Below are 23,540 nucleotides of genomic sequence, written 5' to 3' on the forward strand. Positions count from 1 at the left end.
AGCTGCTTTATGCCTTTAAATGCTTGAATGCAAACCTGACATTTTTCTCTCTCATGTCTTTGACTCAGGAACAGGAAGTAAATTTGTCAATAACCACGATGAGCGTCACTGGATGTACAACAAGTACAACAAAGACATATTGCATTGTTTTATTTTAGAACTCAAATATCCAAATTTGGCTTACAGACAAAAATGTAGTCATATACTCTGCAGAACACTTTAGGGCTCCGTGTGAGACGAGATTTCTAAAATCCAAATAGAAAACAAACGTTTTTTATTGTCAATCAATCGATCAATTTAACATTTGAGGATAGAGAAAATGAACCTGATTGATCTACCTAAACCTTAACACTGTTCAAATAAGAGGAATGATACACTCTGAGGTGTAGGCTCTAGGCTCCCATCAATACTTACATTTTTAAACAATGCTTCAGCAAATGTGAGTCTATTAGACACATGTTGGAATGTTTAGTTATGCAAAATCAAGCTATTTAAGGATTAAAGTGAAAACTGTAAGTGAACATGTTAAACACATTTAACAACATTAGCGTGTATTATTGCGTGTATTGTATTGTATACTACAATGTTCAGTTTATCTATAGCCTGCAGTACACCAGGAGAGTGGTTATTAAGCTTTTTAGGAATGTAAACAATCATTTATAAAACAGCCATCAATGCAAAAATATATCTTCATTTCACTTTAACATTACTTTTTGAAAACATGTGTTAATGACACTGTGTCTCCTTTGTTTAACAACTTGTATATATCAGCATCTATTAAATAGACAAAACACAAACAATAATAATACTTCTGAAAACCTGACCCTTTGTTAAGTTATCCAAATCTGAACTGCTTGAAATCAGGAAGAACATTTCATGTCATTCTGTAAATGATACTTTCTCTGATCTTCTGTCTAAATGTACAACAAATAAAAACAAAAATTCTGTCATTGTGTGAAATTGTGTTTTCTGGGTTTTGAATGACACAATCCAAAGATCTGACATAATAATTGACAATAATTCAAAATGATTCTCGAGCTGGTCCTACAAAATGGACGGAGCAAAAAGAATTTGTAAAAGAATTTCTGTTTTATGCATAAATAGCACTTTTTTCTATCCTGGTTAAACATTTCATACAAATGTAAGCATTATGTACAGAGTAAAAAACAAAGCTGTCATGGCTTCAACACGACGTCTGTCAAAGAGGTTAGAAAAACAGCTTTTCAAGTATTCAAGTACCAGAAGGAAAATCCACACTGATGTGTCAAAACGTGCTGAAAGGAAATGTTACCAAGCTGCATATTTTACCTTTCATAGTGATATGAAATTACATTTTCCTTTAAGAACATCAAGCACTGCTGATTAGAAAACATTCACTGCTGCCCTCTGTGTATTTCCACCAAATAACAAAAAGAAGAAGCACAAAACAAAACAAAACAAAACAAAACAAAACAAAACAAAACAAAACAAAACAAAACAAAACAAAACAAAACAAAACAAAACAGTGTTTTCAACCTGTTCAGGTATCAGGCAACATATGTGACTGAGCGCTAGACAAACTAGATTATTTTCTGTTTTAATTGTAAAAACATAAAATACTGAGACTCATTTGGTCTAAGATGGAAAGATGAATAAAGCTGATAACCAGCTATAGAAACCAGGACAAGTAAATAAAATAAGAGACTGTTTCTATGACTTGTCACTGTGCCACTGAGCAAGGTGTTGAACACTCAACTCCTCTGTGGCTTCCCAGCAACAAAACGGAAAGAGATGTTATTTTACCAGAGAACTCTCAGGTGGGATGGAGCGCTGTACACATGCAAAGTAGGAAAAAAAGATTGTTAATAATAATAGTTTGTACTAAGAAAAGCTTTAAAAGGATCTTGTGGCACAGTCATATAATTGAAAGCAAGTTGCCAGAACCTTAAACTTCCATGTAGACTTTTGTCAAAGCAAAAGCAAATGTGCACTGCACAACAAGGATCGTGCACGTTTTTATCCTTTAATATTAAGAGGTTAGAAAAACCCCAGTAAAACACAGCTGAAACAAAGAGTTGTGCGTGTGAACACTAAAACACTTTTCAGTAGCATTTGGCCACTCAAGTCACTCCGAGTGAGTCTGAAGCCTCACGTGGTGGCGATCTTTCCGTGCACACGGAAACGGTAAAGACACGTATACTCGACGTGACCCCAGTTACTGAGAACTCTCAGCTCCACGACTCTGTAAACCATGTCGCTCGGATTCTGTGTGAGGCGGAGAAGAAAAGAAAAGATAGGAAAGAAAGTTAAACAACAAAATCTAAGTGTAAGGGAGAGCATGCAACAAACACTTATGATTACTACACTTTATACAGAAGCAGAAGTAGTCTGCTCGTGCTCTGTAAATATAATGAGCGGTAAATATTAAGATGGGCTCATTTGAACTCACAGGAATCTTAAACGTCTGCGTTGGCTCTCCATACTCATCGTAAGTGAACGTCCCCAGCAGTGTTCCTTCTTCTGTGTCGTTTTCCATCCCCTGGAAAGAGACAAATGGCACCTGGGTCAGATTTCAATATTAAAATTGGCTTTATGTCACTCTCAAAGGTTTTCTTTGAGACTTAATTCCATACAGTACTCCTATATTAGGTCCTACGGTTGATAAATGGCAGATTTAGATCATCCACATTTAAAAAATGACAAGTGAAATAATAAACAAGTCAAATTCATGAACTACAAATATCAGAAAAGTTACAATTTGTAGCTATCACATTGTGCCGAGGCTTTTTAATAGGAAGTGGAAGAAAATGAATGTAATAACTGGCAGGTATGCGTGTCTGTCAAGCAGAAAACTCTGCTGTGGGAAATTCAGTAAAAAACTGCAGCTGCTCAAGGTTACACTTGAAGCTGGCTCCTGTGCTAAAAAGCGCAAATTTACAGCACAATGGTACAAAGGTAGTTTTGCCCTGCAGCTACTTTCGGCCTTTACAACAAGTGTATGGAGTGTATTAACCTTTAACTGTAAAGGCTTAAACTTAGAGATGTGTGTGCTCTTTTGGTGCCTTTGGTGGATTTTTCATGGAATTATCTAAGCTGCACGGTTACTTTTACAAACAGCTGTGGTCCAGTTAAGGTGAGTAAAACAGTCTTAACAGTGTTAATCTCTACATGATCAATGGAATTTTTGTCTTCAAACACCTGAATAAATTTCCAGACAAAGCAAAACTGATACATATGAAAACTCGTATATGCAAACTGATATTTCTCTACTGTTTCAATTCATATTTCAGAAGATTTAATATCCATTTAAAAATAGATAAATACATAAATAAAAAATATTTTTATGTCATGGTTCAGGCTGTACAAGGTTAAGATCCAGCTTGCAAACCATGCTTGCTAGCTTTCATCCATATACATTTAGTTCTGACACCAATAATGGAACATGGCAGAGGCAAAAATGCTAAAGCTTTAAAATCCAGTGTGTGCTGTCACCGTGGACAAATGCAGAGCGTGTGTTGTTACTTGAGTTATTGCTGGAAATGTGATCACATGTGTACTGTGTGCAGTTCAATCTGATGTTTTGGTTAATTTGTGTAAGCATGTGTACTTGAGAACCAGCATGACTTAGCAGCAGCTTTAAATGTCTCAACCACAAATGCTGCCTCTGAGGTATAATTTCACATCTTTACGTCTGACAGATATTGTAGTACATCTGTATATCCTAAAAAGTACGTGATGCTCTGGCTGAGGACAAACAGACCTGGTGGGTTCGCTCTTTCCTTACCACGAGTACCCTCCCTGCTCCCTCCATGTATCTATGTTTGAGCTGAGTCATTAAGACCCACGAGCTCACAAACTCTCATTAATGATGAACTGACTGCTGGCTACTGGTTATTTTCCTGCTTCATGTTGACTTGCAGGCAGCTTTTTCTTTTCTTTTTTTTTAAGCAAGCGCAGGCAGTCATGTGTCCCCACACTGTTTCTACACTGGAAGCACTCACATAGACTTTAAAGTCTTTGGGTGCTGAGTCAATTCGGCCAGTGGGAGAGTTGTAGCGTGGTAGGTGGTCCAGTGTCACATGAGTTATCCGTATGGGGTGGGACAAAGAGATCACAAGTGTTCCCTGGACACCATGAAACGCCCAGCATTTCCCTGGAAGCAGCACTGGGTAACCCTGGGGAGGAAGACAGCGGGAGATGTAGTTAGTAAAAATGAAAGGGCTAACAGTCTAAAGTGAAAAGCCCTGAGGGTAAAATGACAATGAGGGAACAGATAAGCAAACTGATGGTCATTGTACCTGAATGACAGTGCGCGGGCTTTCAGATGGATACCAAAGAGGGAAACCAAACAGGGTCACACATGCTGAACGAATACGGTACGTCTCTGAACACCTGGTACTGATCACACTGGCACCTACACACACACACACACACACACACACACACACACACACACACACACACACACACACACACACACACACACACACACACAGGGCAATAAGAGTTCTGAAATGTTTTTTTTAATCTTCTATATGTTATAGAGTGTAAGATTAAATGACAACAATCTTTGCTGATGACTGATGACAAGATGCATGAATGTCATTTAGAATAATTACAGAAGACAAATCAACAGGCAAATAAATTAAACAACCAATAACTAAATATTTAAAAAGTGTTTTTTTGGGTGCAAAAACAGCAAACACACACATGCACACACTGAATTTTAGCAAAAACAATTTGATCTTTATCCAAACATTCCTGACCTTGAGTCTCCAGGGCAAAGTCAGCCACTTTATCAGCCATGGGACGTCCACAGTCTGCGCAGCTTCCACTGCTGCTGAGCCTGATTGCATCCTGCTCCTTATTCACATTCACAAACAGAGTATACTATTAAGTATTGACAGGTGTAACAACTCATATCTAGCAGCATAAGCGCACACACACACACAGTTACTACTAGTTACCTTGATGCGGTCAGTGAGCCACTTCTCCATGGCATGTTGGAGCTCAGGTGTGAGGTGATTGTGTATAGGTGTGTTGGTAGGATCAGGGCAGGGGGCTGGAGGAGGCATCACCTGGATGGATGACAACTCCTGGGCCAACTGCAAGAGAAAAGACTATGCATAAAACCCAGGCAAAGTTCCAGACTGCATTCATTAAGCTTCGGTTGCTTTAAATATAGATAAGTTGAACCTATCAGGACTTTTACCTTATTATTCTGATCCTCTAAAGCTTGGATTCTGAGGGTGAGGCTGGCAGCAGCAGTGCTGCTGTCTGACTGATAATCTGCCATCCGGCTGCTCAACCTTGTGACCTGCTGCTCTAGATGCTGCCGACTGTCGGAGTCTGTGGCCTCAAGCTTGGCCTTCATATCGCGCATTTCCAGCTGGAGTCTCTCCTTCATCTGTTAGAAAAAACAAGTGAAGGAAAACATGACATGCTGATAGGTGAAGTGAGCTCATAGATACCAGGCTGTCTCTTTCATAAATTTTAGATCTCATGTTTTAAAGCCAGGTTTTTAAGTCATATATGTTCATCCTAAAAGCTAACCATGGTTACCCGTTTATCAGAAAGCCTTTTTGTTGTTTCTAAACCTTAAATCAAATTAAAATTTCTTTAAAATAAATTCTCTTCAAATCAGAAATTATGCCTTTGGGGAATTATTCAGCAACTGTACTTCCCGAGTGCTTGTAGGTTAGTAAACAAACCTCTGCATTTGCTCTAGATGTCAACCACTAGATGTCACTCTAGCATACCTGAGTTTTGACCCTGTTACTATTAGCCTGTGTTCCTTTCTGACATCCGTGGGCAGAAGCTCTACCACCCACAGGGTTAACCAGAAAGAGATTCTCTCACCTGGGAGAGAAGCAGCTCCTGCTTCATCTGCAGCTCCACCTGTAACAGATGCAACACATCACTTTCACCTCAAAATAGATCAACATGCAAGGTCTCAAAGTAACACCAATGCATTTATTTTAGTTTTCCTTTGTTTTATTCTGATATGGTTAGACAGCTTAATTTTTGTTTGTGCATGTGCGTGTGTGGAGGGAGGGTGCAGACTTTTTTACTCCTGACTGCAAGGAAATGGTTTGTTACCAGAAGACGTTGCATCTTTTCATCTACTACAGCAGACACAATGGTAGGATCCTGTTTGAAAATACAAAAACAACAAACTATTACTGCAACAAAAAAGAACCCAAATTTTCATACAAACATATTAAGAGTCTCATAACAGCAAGCTTAATCAGAACAGCTATTACATTAAATATATTTTTGACCTTTAAAAATGCTTCAGAATTGACTGAGAGGTCCCTGAACCGGTGAACTTCTTGAAGGACTTACAACTAAGTCTCAAAGTTTTGATCATAAACATCATAAATCCCATCCCTTGTTGACTCTGTTTAGCTGGTTAGAGAACAGTGGGGCTCCAAAGTGTAGCGCTTTACACATTTGCAGGTGGCTGCATTTGGGTTTGTGTCAGGACGGGTAACTGGTGCAAAATATCCTGTGAATCAAACATGTGGTGCTGCCTGCTGTCGCAACCCCTTGTGAATAAGAGAACAACCAAAGGTAGCTTGGTAAGAGAGAAATGACATTGATGAAAGTGTCGTTGTTCTCAAACTGTAACTCTTTTAACTGAGAATGTGATGCACTTATAAAGATTTATAAAGAAAATACAGTAAAAAGCACCTTTCAGCAGCTCTCTTATTTCCAATTCATCACCACCACAGCAGGTAGCTTTGCTGGCTGATTTTTGATCCGTCATGATCCCCCAAGGGATTTGTGTCTCCTCTCAGGATCAAACTGCTGATCTTTCACTTTCAATTTGTAAACCACCCACAGTGGAGAAAACAGACTCTGTGAACCTTTAAAAATCCACAAATGTGTGCTGGGAAAATACTACACTAGCAAATCTCAAGCTTGGGCCGCCATGATACCACTGAAGAAAACAACAATGATTGCTAACAGTCAAATTCATCTTTAACTCATTGTCTGCTTTTTTTTGGATAAATGAATAAAATTTAAAATACAAGTGCACGGATATAGTGAGACAGGACTATCAATTGCATATAAACAAACAACTACACAATGATTTATATCATTATTACCATTACTTAAACAATATCAAGATTTCATTTAAAAATATGTATTGTATTGGGAGCAAATGGCTGCCTCTGCCATCTGTTGGAGTTCTCTCGGTATTATTGGATTTGAACTTTACACCTTGAGACGACTGCTGCTGTGGTTTGGCATTGTTAAATAACCCCTCGTGCAGGCCTTGAAGATTTGAGCTTGAGCACTATTATAAAAGTTTGTCATTTATAATTAATCAATCTACTTAGTCACTCAGACAGTTAGATTGATCCAGCACCCATCAATCTAACCAGCAAGAAAAACAGTCAGTTGCAGAGCCCTACCACCACAGGTTTGGAATAGATGTTGTTGGGTTGGGCAGGAGGAGGAGTAGCAGGGACAACAGGCTGTGTCTGTGATGGGCTCTTTGTGACATTCATGCGGGTGATGAAAGAGGTGAGCAAGGGAAGGAACAACCAAAGACCTGGAGAAAACAGAAGGGATAGTTCCTGAACAACAGCACTCAGAAGCACACAAAGCAAGATCACCCAACTCTAATATTCAACAGTGAAAGCCTCTTGTAGTGACTGACATTTACAGTGACTCATACAGTCACAATGAGGTGGAGAAGGGAGTAAAACCCCACCACATGATGCAGGGAGCAGACTAAGCAGTGCTGCTTTGCAAGTCTAAGAACCCTCTGCGGCAGAACCTACCACGCCTACTTTTGAGGGGAAACCCCAAGCTCATAGAAGATTACTGTACTGTCTTCAGGAAAGTAGATCAAGCAGAAAATACAGCGGCTTTCTGAAAACACAGAATATATTCGATTTCGTTTATGTTACTTACATAAAAGTAAGATGAGGAGGAGGAGGAGAGCCACACCACAAGCCTTCTTCATGCGACTGCTGATTAGAGAATTAGCTGCGGGGAAGAGAAGGAACATTGATTTGCAGGGATTTTGATAAGCTAGAGCCAAATCACATGCAGCAACTAAGAAAAAGTATGTAGGATCTGTATATAATGCACAGGCACATGTAGATCCATACTGAGCTTCAGCTACAAGAAGTAACAATGATCATATACAAACACCATACCTAACGCTGCCACGTCATGTGTTTTTGCACATACTGTCGCACCGAGCATCAGGGCTGAGTCTGCCAAAAGAACAAACACGAACAAAGAGATTATTACATGGCAGCGCAAAGACACGCAAACACAAGCAAACTTCAACACTCACCGCTGAGGCTGTTGAAGGCACTTTTGATTCTGCTTCTGTATCCGGTATTGGGATCCCCAGTGTTAATGCTGACTCTACCAGTGCTGCAGGGGGCGGCCATGGGCTTCCTGTAAGTACCCTCAGAGGACGAGTACCCTGAGCTGTCCACGCCACTCTGACTCAGCTCCTTATGGCTGGGTCTAAACTGTAATCCTGGCCTGCTAGAGCTGCAGTGCCCTGCAGGAGAGCTGTTTCCTGGAGATGCTGGGTGGCAATGAGGGGGTGTCTGCCTCGGGGTTGATGATGATGATGGGGTCAGGGCAGGCCGCGGGGTGGCTGTGGATGGGGTGAAAGATACGGTCCTCATGACAGGTTGGCTCTCAATGGTTAATGGAGATGGGACTAAGAGCCAGATGAGAGAAAGAAGCAGAAAATGAGATAAATAAATTAGGTTCCTTACACCAATACTCCATCTGTGTCCATTATTACAAAGAGTAACTAAATAATTGACAGTCAGTAAAATACCGATAAGGGGTTAGAAGTAATCCAAAGCTTTGTTATAGGCAACAGTTTGGAAACTTTCTCTTTAACCTACTCTGAAAACTTTCAGATTGTGATATTATGTCATTACCACTTATGCACCATCGCAGCATACTGACCTGGAGTGACAGGTGTGTCAGGGGCAGCGGAGCTAGTATTGCTGTTGGCTCTGCTGGAGGTACGGGAGGCGGGCTTGCGGGTCCCGGCCTTCTTCTTGAAAACCCTGAAGAAGAAAAAGTTGGTAAGAGAGAAAGGCAGGGTTACATTACAGACTGACAATCAGAATGTAGAAAAAAAGCTTCAAGCACAAGGGCACAGAAACCAGTAACTTACTTAACAGGGTTTTCACGGTAGGATATAGATATGTTGGTCACGCTGCTTGAGTCAGATTCTTCATCTGAATTATAGTAGCCACCAGAAACCAGGCGAGAACTTCTGCGAGACATGACTGAAACACACAGACAGGGAAAGATAGTAAGTCTCAATTTACTCAATATACATAACAGAGTTACTGAAATTGGATAATCCCTGTAATCAGCAGACCTAGTCAGAGCAGTGGAATAGGATTTTAGTGTGGTGTTTTGAAGTCCACAGCAAACACTGCTGCATTGTGTTTAGATTGCTTTCAGCTACTCTTAATACATAATCCTTAGGCCTACATAAAACTGCAGTTTTCACCTACAGTAACCTCATTTGCCAGCTTAATTTAGATAGAGTGAATACACCATCGCTAACCAAGAAATTGCCCACAATATAATTAGTAATATAATTAGTGATTGTGCCTCTTCTATATAACTTAATATGCTTGGCTTAAAAGTTCTGCAAGAAAAAGATGAGAAAAGATAAACTGTGACTGTCAATGTACAGATACTGTGGAAGACTTCAGTGTTATATGTGAAGGTGTAGAGTAAAGCACAATCAAACAGTTTCAAGAATTAAAGACAGTTTTAAATATGAAAGACATATAGAACAGTGATGTAGTAGGGGGCTAGTAGCTTTCCGCTAGGAGTCAGGTCCAATTCTGAGCCACTGAATTGGACCTCCCACAGAAGTCTGTGGTGTTGTTGCCCTTTGGAGCATTTTTAATTCAACTTTCTGACAAACAACTTGCTGCGTGGTAACCATCAAATAATCTTTACTCCAATACGCCTCTGGGCACAGCTTACTAATGAAGCTTGCTGATAAACTCACCCTCTTATTCAAATACACCCAATTCTAGCTCCAGAACACACAGAGACTGAATAGTAAGGCTGGGCCATATCATACCGTTCACAGTAATACCGGTATAATGTTGGGCAATGATAAGAAAATGAAATATCGCCATAGAATATGGGTAAAACGCGCATGCGCAGTGCCTTTGTTTTCATACGCACATGGCGGAAAAAGCGTGCCGGTGACAGAGAATGAGAAGAGCAAAAGCGGATCGTTGAATAAAACGGATGAATCAGAATTGGTTTGTAAAAATGCTGCAACTTCACTGGTGTGGAACTGGTTTAGCTTTCGTCCATCAGATACACAACAGAGCACTGTTTTTGGTAGCGCATGCTAGCGGGCCGCCGTTATTACCGTGGTGTTTGGAAAATACAGCACACTTAAAATCAATCCTTTGATTTTTCTGAAAATCGACAGAGCCCCTTATAATCCCGTGTGCCTTATGTATGAATTCTGGTTGTGTTTACTGACCTTGAAACGATTTTATGTGGTACACGGCGCTCGAAAATCTGTCAGACGTTTTAGTACGACTTTGCTAAGCTACGAACCCGCACCGCTTGATGGATTGTTGGAGCATTACGGCTATCGTAGGCAGGAGCCTCGCGGAGTGATATGTACTGTGCTTCAACATAATATTACCATATTGTGTGTGTATAACCTCTTTTTAAGTTTTGTGGATATTATACATGGTTATGCTGAGGATATGCCGGCCAATTTCCACTGGAAATGCCTTTTGGTTAAACTGTCAGCAAGGCATTTGCATTTGCACTGTTAAATTTTTATATAACTTTAATGCACATAAAAAACAGCTGCTTGTTTAAGTGAAAATACATTGATGGGTTTTTTTTTCACTAATAAAGTTGTGGAGTTGTAAAGTGTTTTGTCTAGTGTCAATTATATCGTCAGTTAGGGCTGCTCAATTAATCGAATTTTAATCACGATTACGATCTGGGCTTTCAACGATCATTAAAAATGACTGAGCCGATTATTAGCCCCTCCCTCATTTATCCGCGACACCTTAAAGGCCGGTCCGTGAAAATATTGTCGGGCATAAACCGGTCCGTGGCGCAAAAAAGGTTGGAGACCGCTGATTAAGAGGACCCGAGGGAAGCTCGGAAAGCTAAGCAGAAGTTATTTGGAGAGTGACTGCCGTTGGTTGAAAAGAGAGTTTAAAAAAAAACTTCAGTGGTGTTGCACACTATTTTATATTATTTTCTTTAAAGTCATTGTTAACCCTTTAAAGCCGGTCAGAGCAGCATGCTCCGTTTTGCGTAACTATTTTTAAATCCCTGTAGAACCTGAACCGTGTAAGCTAGCGCAATAATTTGTTTTGCATATGAAACCGGAGGAGTTGTACTTACATCTTATGACATCAGCTTGTCCTCGGTCACGGTTTCGTTCCACATATAGCTTTGCAAAAATTGCATAAAAAGCGCTTGCAGCAACAAAAACATAATATTTCAGAAACACGCTTTGCCGTTCCTATCAGCTGTTCGTAACACTTCCCACAGTGAAATGATGCACATGCTATTTTCTTTGCAAATTTGCATCATAGGATTGTTTTTTGTTTTTCCTGCAGTATATAAAAATTGCTGTATCTCCAAAATAAAACTATGAAGACACTCAAAATAAATTTCCTGTTGTTGTAAACTATTTTTTGCAACTTTATTGTATTTAAAGTTTTGAGGGATAAACCTCTTAAATTTCTCCAAGTAGAAATATATGTAAACAAAACAAAAGCGATTTTCAATTTTTTTTGTAGTTTATTGCACTTTTTTGCAATTAATGTAGTTACTATGGACTTAATGCATACATATTAGTAAAATATGGGCTATAACAGTTGTATAGCAACTTGAAATGCTCCCACAAATGGCACTACAGCATGTAAAAAAAATAATATAAGCTCTGGTGGACTTGGTTCTATAGTAGGTCTTAAAGGGTTAAATAAATATCGTCAAATAATTGTGATCTCAATTTCAGTGAAAATAATCGTAATTATCATTTTTGCCATAATCGAGCAGCCCTATCGTCAGTTATATCGTTATCGCAAATTTTCAAATGTATATCGTGATAAATATTTTTGGTCATATCGCCCTGCTCTACTGAATACTATAATGCCAATTCAAATTCAAAATGGGACTTCACAAACCAGTGAATGACTGCAGTGGCTATTTCCATCTGCTATGTCTGAGCAATGTTTTCTTTCTTTTTTTTTGCCTCGGTCACATTTTTTCATTTTCACATCAACTTTTCTCTCGTTCATTTCATAAATATCTCTACGGGGAGTCAAGAACTGGTGACCCCAGTAAGTCAAACTGGCAGCTCAATGCATCTTTTAGGACTTGCATGTTTCAGTAATGATATTTCCTGTAATCACATTAAATAAATAAGACCATATGTTCACCTTTAAGAATGTGGCATTATTATTACAATAAAACAGTAAAGCAGCAGCACAGTGAAACGCACAGTAGCAGTAATAGTGATGCGGTAGTTGTGGTAGAAGTAATATTAGTAGTATGTCACTGACAGATGCTCTTTTGGTTAATCTTGGTTGCCTGTAATCCAGCTAATCGGTCCTGCTGCACAAACACTCAACAGCACCAAGATTTACAGAGTAAATATAAACCCCCCAAAACACCATGAAGGCATTTGTACATGCAAAGCTTAAAAAACAAGGACATACACTTTCATTACGCTACAGTGCAGACACATTTACAGTATAGAATACATGATAGACAGACACACATGCACACACAGATGCATACCTTAACAGACCCCGCATACTTAAAGTTCAGAAAATCTTCAGAGACTATCACAGGTAGCGAGAAGGATCTGAACAGCTCTATGTTGTTACAAAACATCTATGAGGTTAACTTTCAGCACGGCAGGCATCGTAAAGATTATGTAACAAGCATCTTAAGCTAAGTGATCCCATTGGTCCACGATGTGCTCTTACAGTGCGGATAATTAGCAGCAGCTTTACCGCCTGACAGCTCCTGCAGCAAGTTTATTGTTACACATTCAATTCATTACAGAAACACAAAACACAAGCAGTGCTCTGACGATGGGGTCAAAACATTCAACTCCACATTAACCCTCTTTCCTGCTGCACATCACTGATAAGACCAAAAGAAGAGCACCAGTACATACCTGCAGCTACAGTTCCAGACAATCAGACAAAACGAGGCGTTCGACAGTAACAGGACGCTGAAAGTTAGAAATGCTAGCTGCACGGGGCGTTTCTCAGCTCAGTGACAAGTAGAGGCCCCCAGGAAATCCACCAGCCTTTAGATTCTCTCTGCGATCCTTTCTTTTAGCTTCTGACTGTTCTCATGAAAGCAGCCTTCCTGTCTCGGAAGTTTTAACGCAATCAGAGCTGACATCCAATAAAAGCCTTGATGTCATTAGCCGGGGATGCGATCACTGCAGACTTGTGCAACTGAAATGAGCGGCAGAAGATGACAAAAAGGGAAGCTGCGTCTGTGCATCTAACAGACAGGAAGCTGATGCACGAGGACACATGCGCGCCGAAACCCTCACTTTAAAAAAATGGGCGATTGCCTTGTTGTTGTTGTTTAATATAATTACTTACAAATCATGACCTTGCTTTACAAACAAACTTTGTCCAGCAAACATGCTCAACAACACCACACAAACTCTTTACATACTTTTTCTCTAGTTTTGTCACCCTCTGCTCGTCTGTTGATTCAAGACTCGAGGGGGTGAAAGACTGAAAGAGAGAAAAGAGTAAATATCAGCAGCCACACCGTTTTGATGTAAACAGCCAATAACAGCAACACTGTACTTGACGACGCCCTGCAGCCCCTGTGGTGGTTGCTACAGCCAGCCTGTTCTGTTTACTGTGAATAAGGAAAACACACCATCATACTGAAACTGCTCTGTTGCAGAGACAGCTACGTTTCCAATACATCTTTCCTATGAAGATGCATATTAAATCTGTTTATTTTTTGTAACTTGCACCTTCTTCTCTCTATCAAACAACCAGGCTGTTTAAATTTAAATTAGATGGAGGGGCTCTTGTAGCATGTGACAGGTAAGAGCTCTTTTTAAATCCCATCATGTCTAACAATCTAATCTGCAGATCCCATCATAAGAACAAAACAGAAAAACAAGGGTCATGTTTATTTAGACTAAACAGTGCAAGCAGCCTGGACCTGCTGCTGAGGAAACACACATTTACATTTCTTTCTTCTTAATACGTCAAGAGGCTTAAGCTAAGAGCGTAGAGAGGGGGAGTATTTTGAACTTAATTCCCCTAAAGCCTCCCTTACACTTTAAGTGGCATCTTAGTGGAGCCTAGCTCAGCACAATTCTCCTCCTGAACATCACCGACCCCCACCCCACACAGAGGACACTGCTGCACCAAGATGTCCCTCCTCTTTTGCTCATTCCACTGAAACACTGCAGCCGTGTTTGACTGCGTCCCACATTCTTGTGTAGGTTTACTTTCCTTATTTGGGGCTTGTCGTCCAGTCCGCTTGATCTAAAACCCAATTACATCTTACAATAGTCTGTTCATGCTGTAAACTGAGAGAGCTGTTTTTGTCCTGGAATGCCCGCGTGACTGATTTGAGGCCTTTCATTTAATTTCTAAGCATCTCACTTCTAAAGAGCTGCTGAGAAAACATGTTCTGCCTTGGTCACCCTTGCACTGCTCACAGGATCTGTCATTGAGGTCTGATTCCTCCATGAGAATGTGCAGTATGGAAAGCCAATAATGTACAAATGTGAGGATGACAACATCCCCCCCCCCCGTCAGAGACAGAGAAGCCTGATTCAGGTCCTGTGGGAATCAGGTGCAGAAAGACACAAAAGCGGCTTTTCATCAAGAATAGGCAGCACAAACTGCACAGCTCCCACAGAAATAAATCTGCCTCAATCATGAAGAAGGACAACAGTGACAAGTGCATCACATTCAGCCATTTAGTCCAAATGAAAGATGAAAAAGTGAAATGACAGAGTCTCCCAAACAGTGTGGAAATCCACCAGTTATCCATTTGTACTGTACTGGAATCATTTATAAACAGCTGTATAAAGAATTTGTTTTGGATGATTCGACACCAACAAAAATAATTCAAAAATGTCAGAATGTCAGAGTAAGAAATTCCCATATAAATATACTGACTCATATAATTAGTATAGTCTCTTAGAGTGTAAAACAAGTCAAAAGAAGCAGAAGAAGAAGAAAATTTACTGGAACAAAGCTCACACATCGCCTCGCCACAACATCGCCCTGCTCGGCTATGATGCCTGCTGTGCTACATGTAGTGGAGACAGTGGCGGTGGCATGAAGGGTTTGATATCAGTAAAGTCTGAATTACTTATATTTTTATAGTGTTCCTCGGGTCAACAGTGTTGTGGAAAACATAACACAGGATTTGATGATAGTAAGCAGGGCTCAACAATATGAGCATTTTTGCTTTCACAGTTTTATCTAAAAGAGACATCTGAGCAGTAAATTGAATTAAGCTCTGGGCTGTAAAAATATACCAGGGTCACCAAACATCTGGTTCAATAGATGAAAATGTGGTTTCCTGGATACGGCAAAACTATTACATCTGTGATAGGCCAGTATGTTGATTAAGCTGTAATAATCACACAAGCAAAAAACAAACAAAAAAACAAAAAAACACTTTTGGTATGTGCTTCAGTTTTGGGATCATGGCACTGCATTTTCACTGCAGTTGGCTATTCCAGTTCTTCCTGTAAGATTAAGGTCAAAAAAAGCTGCTACTTTCCATTAAAACAGGTTCAGATACTATTCAAAACTAAGAATTATTATCAGGTTAGACACCCATTTGCGACACCAATGATAGCAGCAGACTTGACACGGTACTGCTGCAGACACACAGCCCCTCCCTCACTAACAGTTGAACCAGCTGACGTTCACAACACTAAACAACTCTTAAAGAGGAATTGAAGAGGCCAGTAAATCTCCTGTTACATCAACACAGAAGTATTAAACAGTTATTGTAAATGTTAACACACCCAGTGCCATACTTTTGGCATGACCTAGGAGAAATAATTACCCCTTTATAAAATATCAGTAACCTTTCACTTCACTAAGCCAATGTTTTAACCACTACGCTATGGAGACACTAATGACCCTTTTTTAAAATATCAAGTATTGTCTTGGGTGCAGGTATTTAGTTTGTCATAACAAGCCTACTGTTTATAAGAGAGAACTCTAAGCTAGTTAGTGGTTCATAATCAATAATCAGTGTGTTGCTTGAACTTTTTTCAGCTTCTGAAGTGGGGCAGGTCCAAAAAATTTTGAGAACCAAGTACACACACACACACACACACACACACACACACACACACACACACACACACACACACACACACACACACACCAAACTTGTTTGTGTGTAAATGAAGGCATAAATGTTCAGTAAAAGTGGAAGTACTGTCCATCTTTCACAACCACTCCTGTTAGCATGCTAAGGCTGTCTATCAGCAGCTGATAACAGATGATTACAGATAAAGCCTCAAATGTCTGTTCCAGAAACCCAAGTATGCCGGCAAAAATAGACTTCTATATTTCAGTAACAGTATGACTCACAGGCTGTATAAAAGCGAGGAAATGTCATACCAAACTGAACTGTGCAAGCCAAATGGTTCAGGACCATTACAGCCCAAGCACAAGCACATGTAAAAACACATGTGAGCCCGTAAAGCTGACGGCAGGAATCTCTATTGGACAAAATCAAAGAGTGGAGATTGAGATGTAGCAGCATTATTTGCTCAGGGCTGGGCAAAGAGGGGCACTGTTTCACTGTCAGGACAGCGACAAAGAAGGAACGCTGACACGGCCTGTAACAACAAAGATGTAGAGGGTGAAAGGAAGAGTAAGAGCTGATGCAGACTGAGACAAAGACACTGAGACACAGGAGAGAAAAGAAGAGACAGAACAGGCAGAACAACAAAGATGAAAGCTTGGCTGGTGATGGAGAAGGTGTGAAATCACTTTTATGATTTCACACTTTTATGAATGACTGAAACAATTCAGAAAAAAGAAGAAGAAGAAGAAGAAAGTGTAGAAATGAAGGGAAAATGGTACGGTAAGAAGGAGTGGGGGAAGAAAGGAATGCCGAGAATTAGTCTTCATCAAACCAAACCAGCCTGGCACATGGTTTGTGGCTAACATTAGTACCGTGCCAGTGAAATATGACTCACTCACAGAGAGCGGATGAGTCATCAGTGTGCACTGCCTTCTAACAAAAGGACCACAATCTCTTTGTAAAGTTTAAGGGGAGAAAATAATTAAGCACAGTTTTTTAGCTAAGTTGCTACCTAACCAGGTCTGTTTACAACAATGTGACCCAGTTAATTAATGTTTATTCTCTCAGTGTCTCTCTAAATAGTCTGCTGCATGAAAGAAACTTTATTGTCAGGGCTGCGAAGCTGTTTTACCATCCCTGCCCGAGACTCTCAGGCAGGCCCATCTGCTTTCTTCCAGCCTCACACAAAACTCATATATTTCAAGTAATGTGTTGAAACAATCTTTATTTTAAAGATCTTCTGAATTAATCTCCTTCCATTTCCATACTAATAATTCCAAATCAAGCCCTTGATTGCATAAAAAAAAAATCCCAATTTTAATTTTAACTGTAAAAAAAGTCTAACTTCCCTTACACTGAACAACAGCTGGATTACATGAACTGCGCTGATCCAAATTTGTCGAAATTAGGCTGCAGCCGTTTACAGAGTTTTCCTGCTGCCCTGTTTTTACTCGTGTCCAGTGCTGGATGACTTTTTTGGTTAAGCCGAATTATTGTTATCTCAGGATGGTGAGATGACCCCTGTTGTTCATAGTATTCCCAGAGTATTTAAATTTATTTAATAAAATATTAATATCTGGTGTCCCTGTATTAATTATTGATACAATGTTGCCAAAATCTCCCCCCATTTAATAGTAGCATTTATCTGTAATATAGACCGCTGCAGGAATGATGTGTTTTTCTAGCCCACCCTGATTTTTAACACATAATTGCAATCCCTAAAGTAAAAGACCAATGTTAGGTTAGAAAATTACTACATGACAGTTGTATGACTTCACTACGACCCTGTGCTCAATGTCTCCATGGTCCTTTGTTAGTGAACGCCTTTACAAAAACACTTAAGGCTTCAATATTCATGATTGTGTATTTATTGAAATACATCCTATAGATCAAGATATTGTGTGTTTTGATCACAAAAGTTAAAAGCCTCTAAAAAAATTAAAATGTTAACTTCAGGCTAAGGAAACCAGAAGTAGAAAATGCTAACTCATTTTGAAGCATTCTTCTTAAACTCCAGCAGGAGACAACAGCTCTGAGAGTAAAAAGAAATAAGACTGTGGAAAAGTCTATGGTAAACATATCTCAAAGATGCAACCACAGTAAACACTACACGCATATACTAATGATCTCAATCTGCAGTTTGGGGGCTTTTTGAATACAACACGATATTCATTTTGTAAACTACACTCTAGTTAAAAGCGATTGAGGATGATGAAGCAGGGTGTGCTTTAAAGATTGAGGGGTTGCTACCCTAGCAGAGTGAATGGTCCCTTGATTGCTCTGTCGGATCAAGCCCTCACTAGTCACGTCTAACTTAATAGTGTTTACATCTACTTTTTTACATACAGTCTATGATCCTTACATGAAATAAACAAAAACAAAAAGAAAATTCCGCAGGGATGATTTATGCACTTCATTAGATTTTGCAATACCTAAACATACCTTTACAAAAATGAATAAATGAATGAATGAATGAATAAATAAATAAATAAATAAATAAATAAATAAATAAATAAATAAATAAACTGTGGTTACATATTGAAAGACAATAGTATGATACCGTAACGACAGACAAGCCCAGTAGTTTTTTTTCTTTCTGGTGTTGTGATGTGGTTGATGTGAGACAAAAGATAAACACCTGTTTAGCCAGTACATGTAACAATGCTTCCCTACACAACACACTTAATATGGCAATAAGGTTAAAACATGTTATTTACAGCAAAACAGTTATCGCCAGTTTGGCCAATTTTGCACTTGCCTTTCTTAGACACACCCTCTGAGGGCCTTAAATATTCCCTGCATGCCCTCCGTTGATCGAAGTACAGAAAAATAATTGCTTTTTGTGAAATTTAACCTTTTGTGCACCTGCACCAAGCTCAGTATGGCTAAAGTAGCCCTCAATGCCCAAGCTCATGTTATGTATTGTTGTGGACAAATAAGACTAAATGCTACGCAAGTAATATATGGCAACTAATAATAATAATAATAATAATAATAATAATAATAATAATAATAATAATAATAACAAAATGGTAATAAGACATAAACACTCCCACATAAAGTTGTTAAGTAGTGGTCTTATGGGGACTAGCAGAGCAGCCTATGCAGAAAAGTATGGCAGGTTAGTTAATCACCCATTACAACAAACCAGTTCCGCCTACATATGACACGCTGACATTTAACTTCGCTGTTTAACTACATTCATCGCTAAATTAACACACATTTCCAGCAGACAGCTAACCCCACATGCTTTCAGAGTGAGCAGGAGCTGCAGGCAGCTAATGTTGACAATAAACTGTAGTCGCTAAACTCAACGGGCAGCCAACGGACAAAAGCATCCTGAAGCGCAGCTGAGATGCAGGGAGACACGAAAAGTCCAAAATTCAACCTTAAGAAACTGAAAAAACACGAATTACCACTTGGATTCCTTAACCCCGTGCCCGTAACTTACCTCGTTAAACTGTTTAGTCCGTCGCAGATAAATAATAATAGTACAAAAAAAAAAAAAAAACACGCCAACGAACAGCAAAGACGGTTAACCAGAAATATTAATCCGCACGGAGACTGAACTTAAACAAACATGCCCGTTTTGTTCAACTCTGTTCAGTTAGTCCCAAAATAGCAGCCTGGTTCATGACGAATTCCACAAGTAAAGTCTAAACCTAGATGGCATGACTGGGCTCAACAGACGCTTGCTGTGACAGCTCGGAGGTTTCACCGCAACAAATGTTGACAGCAGCGGAGTCAAGCTAGAGCGAAGAAGAGAAGCACTTCCGGTAAGGGTTTGCAAAATAGCGGTCGCCCAACGAAACAACGAAAATAAATGTAAATTCATTTTTTTTCTGCATATCTAACTTCCGAAAGAGAATATAAGTTTGACAGTGGGCTAAACATTAAAATCCATTTAAAGTGTGCTTTGAATAATAGACACCACATCCGTCTAGTTCTCTCAGAGTTGAGAGACATATTATTCTATGCATCCAGATTATCATTTGTTCTAAAATTAATAATAATTAACCCAAACTCGTGTTTCTTCCTTTTGTTGTTTCAATTATTTTTTAAAAAGAAAAATGGCAAGATTAAAGAGATATTTTGACCGGAGAGTGCCTTTTTAAAGCTGTTTATTTATTTATTTTATTTTCTGTACACGACCGCAGCTATGATGCGGCACACTTTGAAACCGTTTCCGGTTTCGTTCCAGCGGTAGCAAACAACAGATACACGAATGGCTCCATCTAGCGGCGACAAGTGTGCTCCTTCGGGATTATTTTTCCATAAACTGCTATTCAGAAATGCTGCCACACGGTGGCGCCAGTTCTCCGCGAGTAATTTACGTGCTGAGCAGGCCTGCCGCAAGTTAATGTCTCTGTTGCACCATCATCTTGCAGTTTGCAGCGTTTAGAACAGCATTTAAATCTATACTGTATCATGCATTATGCGTTTGAATTGAATATCAGACTGAAGACTGAAAGCTGAGTTTAAAGGAAAAGGACACATTGAATCCAGATTTCCACTTAAATGAGAACGTCAGACAAACTACTCATAAGCACACATGACTCTCTGTGAAATCTTTAATCTCCAAAATATTCTTTCATGTTTTATTACAGGTTATTTAAAAGCACACTAAACTCTTTGATTGCCTATCACAGTCGATTTATTTGTTTTGGTTAGGTGTGAGGGCAATTCAAACATTTGATAACACTTATCTATTATCCTATGTGTAATCTTGTATCACTGCATCTATTTCCCCTGCCTTAGTTAGAATAATACATTCTGCTTTATACCAATTCAGGTTAGAATGGCTGCTGGTATAGTTAGAAATGCTTACTGGATATGTGACACTAATTGGTACTAGTGCTCTTGATTTAATGATGCAACTTCTATTTTGTTCATTTCTTTTTAAATGTACACACAGAAGACGAAAAGACAATATGAGAGAAAAACTGCAGCTCCAGGAACAGGTAATGCAACCAGATCAAGGTCAAACTACTCAAAAAAATAGGCCATTTTTTGGATTTTTCTTTTTCTTTTTTCCCCCTCTGAGTGCAGTCTTCATCACACGTGACAGGCAAAAAGTCCCAAAAAACACAACAAAATGCTTTTAAGCGAAACCCTCAGGGCTCTGGTACTCTTTGCAATACTGCAAGGAGCCCAAAAATAAATCTAATCTGACCTTATCACTGGGCAGACCAGGTCCAGGCAGGGGAGGGAAGGTGGGAGAGGGATAATTCTTTATTCCAACAGTCACCTAAGGAAAAGTGACCAAAAAAAAACCAACCTCTGAAATGCTACTGGTATGTCCGGATTGTTCCATATTTGATAAATAATTTCAGAAGGTCTGAAGACTATCAGGAGCACAGGCCCGACCCCTGACCCTTGAGCTCTGGCAGTTATGGCGCATGTTTACGCGTCTTGCATGGGTGCGCACGCGCGCGTGTATTTATGCCAGTTGAACCCATTGTCTCAGAGTGTGTTCTCATTATGCAGCAGTTTCCTTTGGCCGGGGTGAGAGAGCAGGAGAGACAGAGACATGGGAATACACTCAATCATCAGTCGCTCAACAATGAAGAGTCCATAAAAGTTGACAAGCCCATCACTCCTGAGGCCAGCCCCACTGACTTTAAACAAAACCTTTTTTATGCGCACGTTCATGTCTGGCATTTCCCTCTTTCCCTCAATACCCTACCCTACCACACACACACACACACACACACTGCTTATCTACCAAGCTGGTGCCCCAGACACAACCACAGTACGCAAACAAACAACTGACGTCATTGGCACACACACACACACACGCACGCACACACACACGCACACACACACACAAATTTCACTCACTCTATTTCTGATTGCATTCCAACTCAGTGACTTCAGCCAGAAGTGTGTGTGTGTGTGTGTGTAGGGTGGGTTTGTTTTTGAGAGCACGAGAGTGATAGAGGGATGCCTATGAGAGAAAAGGGGGACATGATGGAGGGAAGATCTGGGAGGGGGTGTCACATGGGCAGAGCCAAAAAGGGAAAGAGAGAGTGAAATCTTTAAACAGACTTGGGGCCAGGCCCGGCCCTAACCAATCTGGCGCCCTAGGCAAGATTTTAGGTGGCGCACCCCTAAATCGGGAGTGTAGTGTATGTACTCACAAGAAACTGAATAGCTTTGTCTTTGACCTTTTTATTTTTATTAAAGAAAGCAAATTCACTATCAGAATAGTTAACAAGATAAAAAAATATATGAATAAATAAATGAATACAAAAAATAAAAAATGAATATATGAAATACAATAAATTTTACATACATAAACACAATAAAACGTGTCAACAAGTTGGATAAAATAAATTAAAAATACAATATAAATAAGGCAACAGGAACACCGCTTGATGCTGCTGCATCATGGCTGGGTTGTGCTGCTGATGCTGCATCACTGGTGGGTTGTGCTGCTGAAGTGGAGGCAGCAGCGGTAGATGTGGTAGATGGCCCAGGGGTGGGATTTAGAAACTTCAACAGTGCATCTGAAGAGAGGAGTATGTGACACCACTGAGTATTAAAGTCTAATAATAAAAACATATGATTCCAGGAATAAAATGAAATGATATAATATAAATGAAAAACCAAAGAGATATATGTATGATGTTAACTGATATGCAAATTAGATTAGATTCAATTTATTGTCATCATTACAGTGAAATGCTGAATAGCAGAATGCAAAGTAAAAGTATAATATCATATGAGAATGTTATGTTATGATTATCTTTGACCGAATCACAGCAGTGCTCATATTAAAAAAACAGCGTTCCCTCTCATGTGATATTGCTTAATTAACATTAATGATGTGCACTTTAACAACTAGGCTTACAACTATAATATATACAGGGGTGGAAAAGTGACTATTACCTGCAGGGTAAACGTTAGCTAACCAGAAGGCAATAACAATGTAAACAAAAAACACCTGCTTAAAAGATGAATACAAATGAGGAATGGTGGGAAAGGTGGGAGTACTGTAATTACCTAACGTTACATTATTATTTTACATAACAATTTAGCCCCCTCCACAATATTAACTGACGTTAAAACAGTTAACTAGCTATTTATTGATTAGCAATTAGCGAATCATGTAACATTAGCTTAATGCTAAAAATTTAGGTTACTATCACATTCAGACAAATAATTTCATGTAGGCTAACCTTACCTACCTCTGTCTTTTTCTCGTT

General features: G+C 39.5%; 1 protein-coding gene across 4 annotated transcripts; it reads right to left on the reverse strand.

Moving 5' to 3' along the window:
• Positions 1–134: 134 nt before the first annotated feature.
• sun2 (Sad1 and UNC84 domain containing 2) lies at positions 135–20,107 on the reverse strand. Of its 4 annotated transcripts, XM_085458610.1 has the most exons (17): positions 19,784–20,107; positions 13,696–13,757; positions 9,149–9,263; positions 8,935–9,038; positions 8,297–8,677; positions 8,154–8,213; positions 7,906–7,980; positions 7,401–7,540; positions 6,043–6,129; positions 5,839–5,877; positions 5,192–5,386; positions 4,947–5,084; positions 4,746–4,842; positions 4,278–4,393; positions 3,981–4,154; positions 2,429–2,518; positions 135–2,244 (listed from the first exon to the last, which is right to left on the reverse strand). In XM_085458610.1, exons 3-17 carry the CDS (start codon positions 9,259–9,261, stop codon positions 2,128–2,130), a joined length of 1,926 nt encoding a protein of 641 aa, XP_085314736.1. In that variant the 5' UTR covers positions 9,262–9,263; positions 13,696–13,757; positions 19,784–20,107; the 3' UTR covers positions 135–2,127. The 4 variants fall into 4 exon arrangements, with proteins under 4 accessions (XP_085314736.1, XP_085314738.1, XP_085314735.1 ...); XM_085458612.1 differs by lacking the exon at positions 13,696–13,757 and having other exon boundaries at positions 6,079–6,129; XM_085458609.1 differs by lacking the exon at positions 13,696–13,757.
• Positions 20,108–23,540: the final 3,433 nt, after the last annotated feature.

The sequence above is a fragment of the Copadichromis virginalis genome, linkage group LG6, assembly GCF_057382275.1.
Source record: "Copadichromis virginalis isolate Kocher_CV1m ecotype Utaka linkage group LG6, C_Virginalis_male_GT1.1, whole genome shotgun sequence".
Classification (NCBI taxonomy): domain Eukaryota; kingdom Metazoa; phylum Chordata; class Actinopteri; order Cichliformes; family Cichlidae; genus Copadichromis; species Copadichromis virginalis.

What these genes read in the sequence shown, in the direction of transcription:
- sun2 (XM_085458609.1), bottom strand. Translation starts at nt 9,261, where the DNA reads ATGTCTCGCAGAAGTTCTCGCCTGGTTTCTGGTGGCTACTATAATTCA. An exon ending in TCTATTCCAAACCTGTGGTG is followed by an intron (nt 6,130 to 7,400) that starts GTAGGGCTCTGC and finishes ATTTTCAAACAG; the next exon opens with GATCCTACCATTGTGTCTGC. An exon ending in CGCAGACGTTTAAGATTCCT is followed by an intron (nt 2,245 to 2,428) that starts GTGAGTTCAAAT and finishes CGCCTCACACAG; the next exon opens with AATCCGAGCGACATGGTTTA.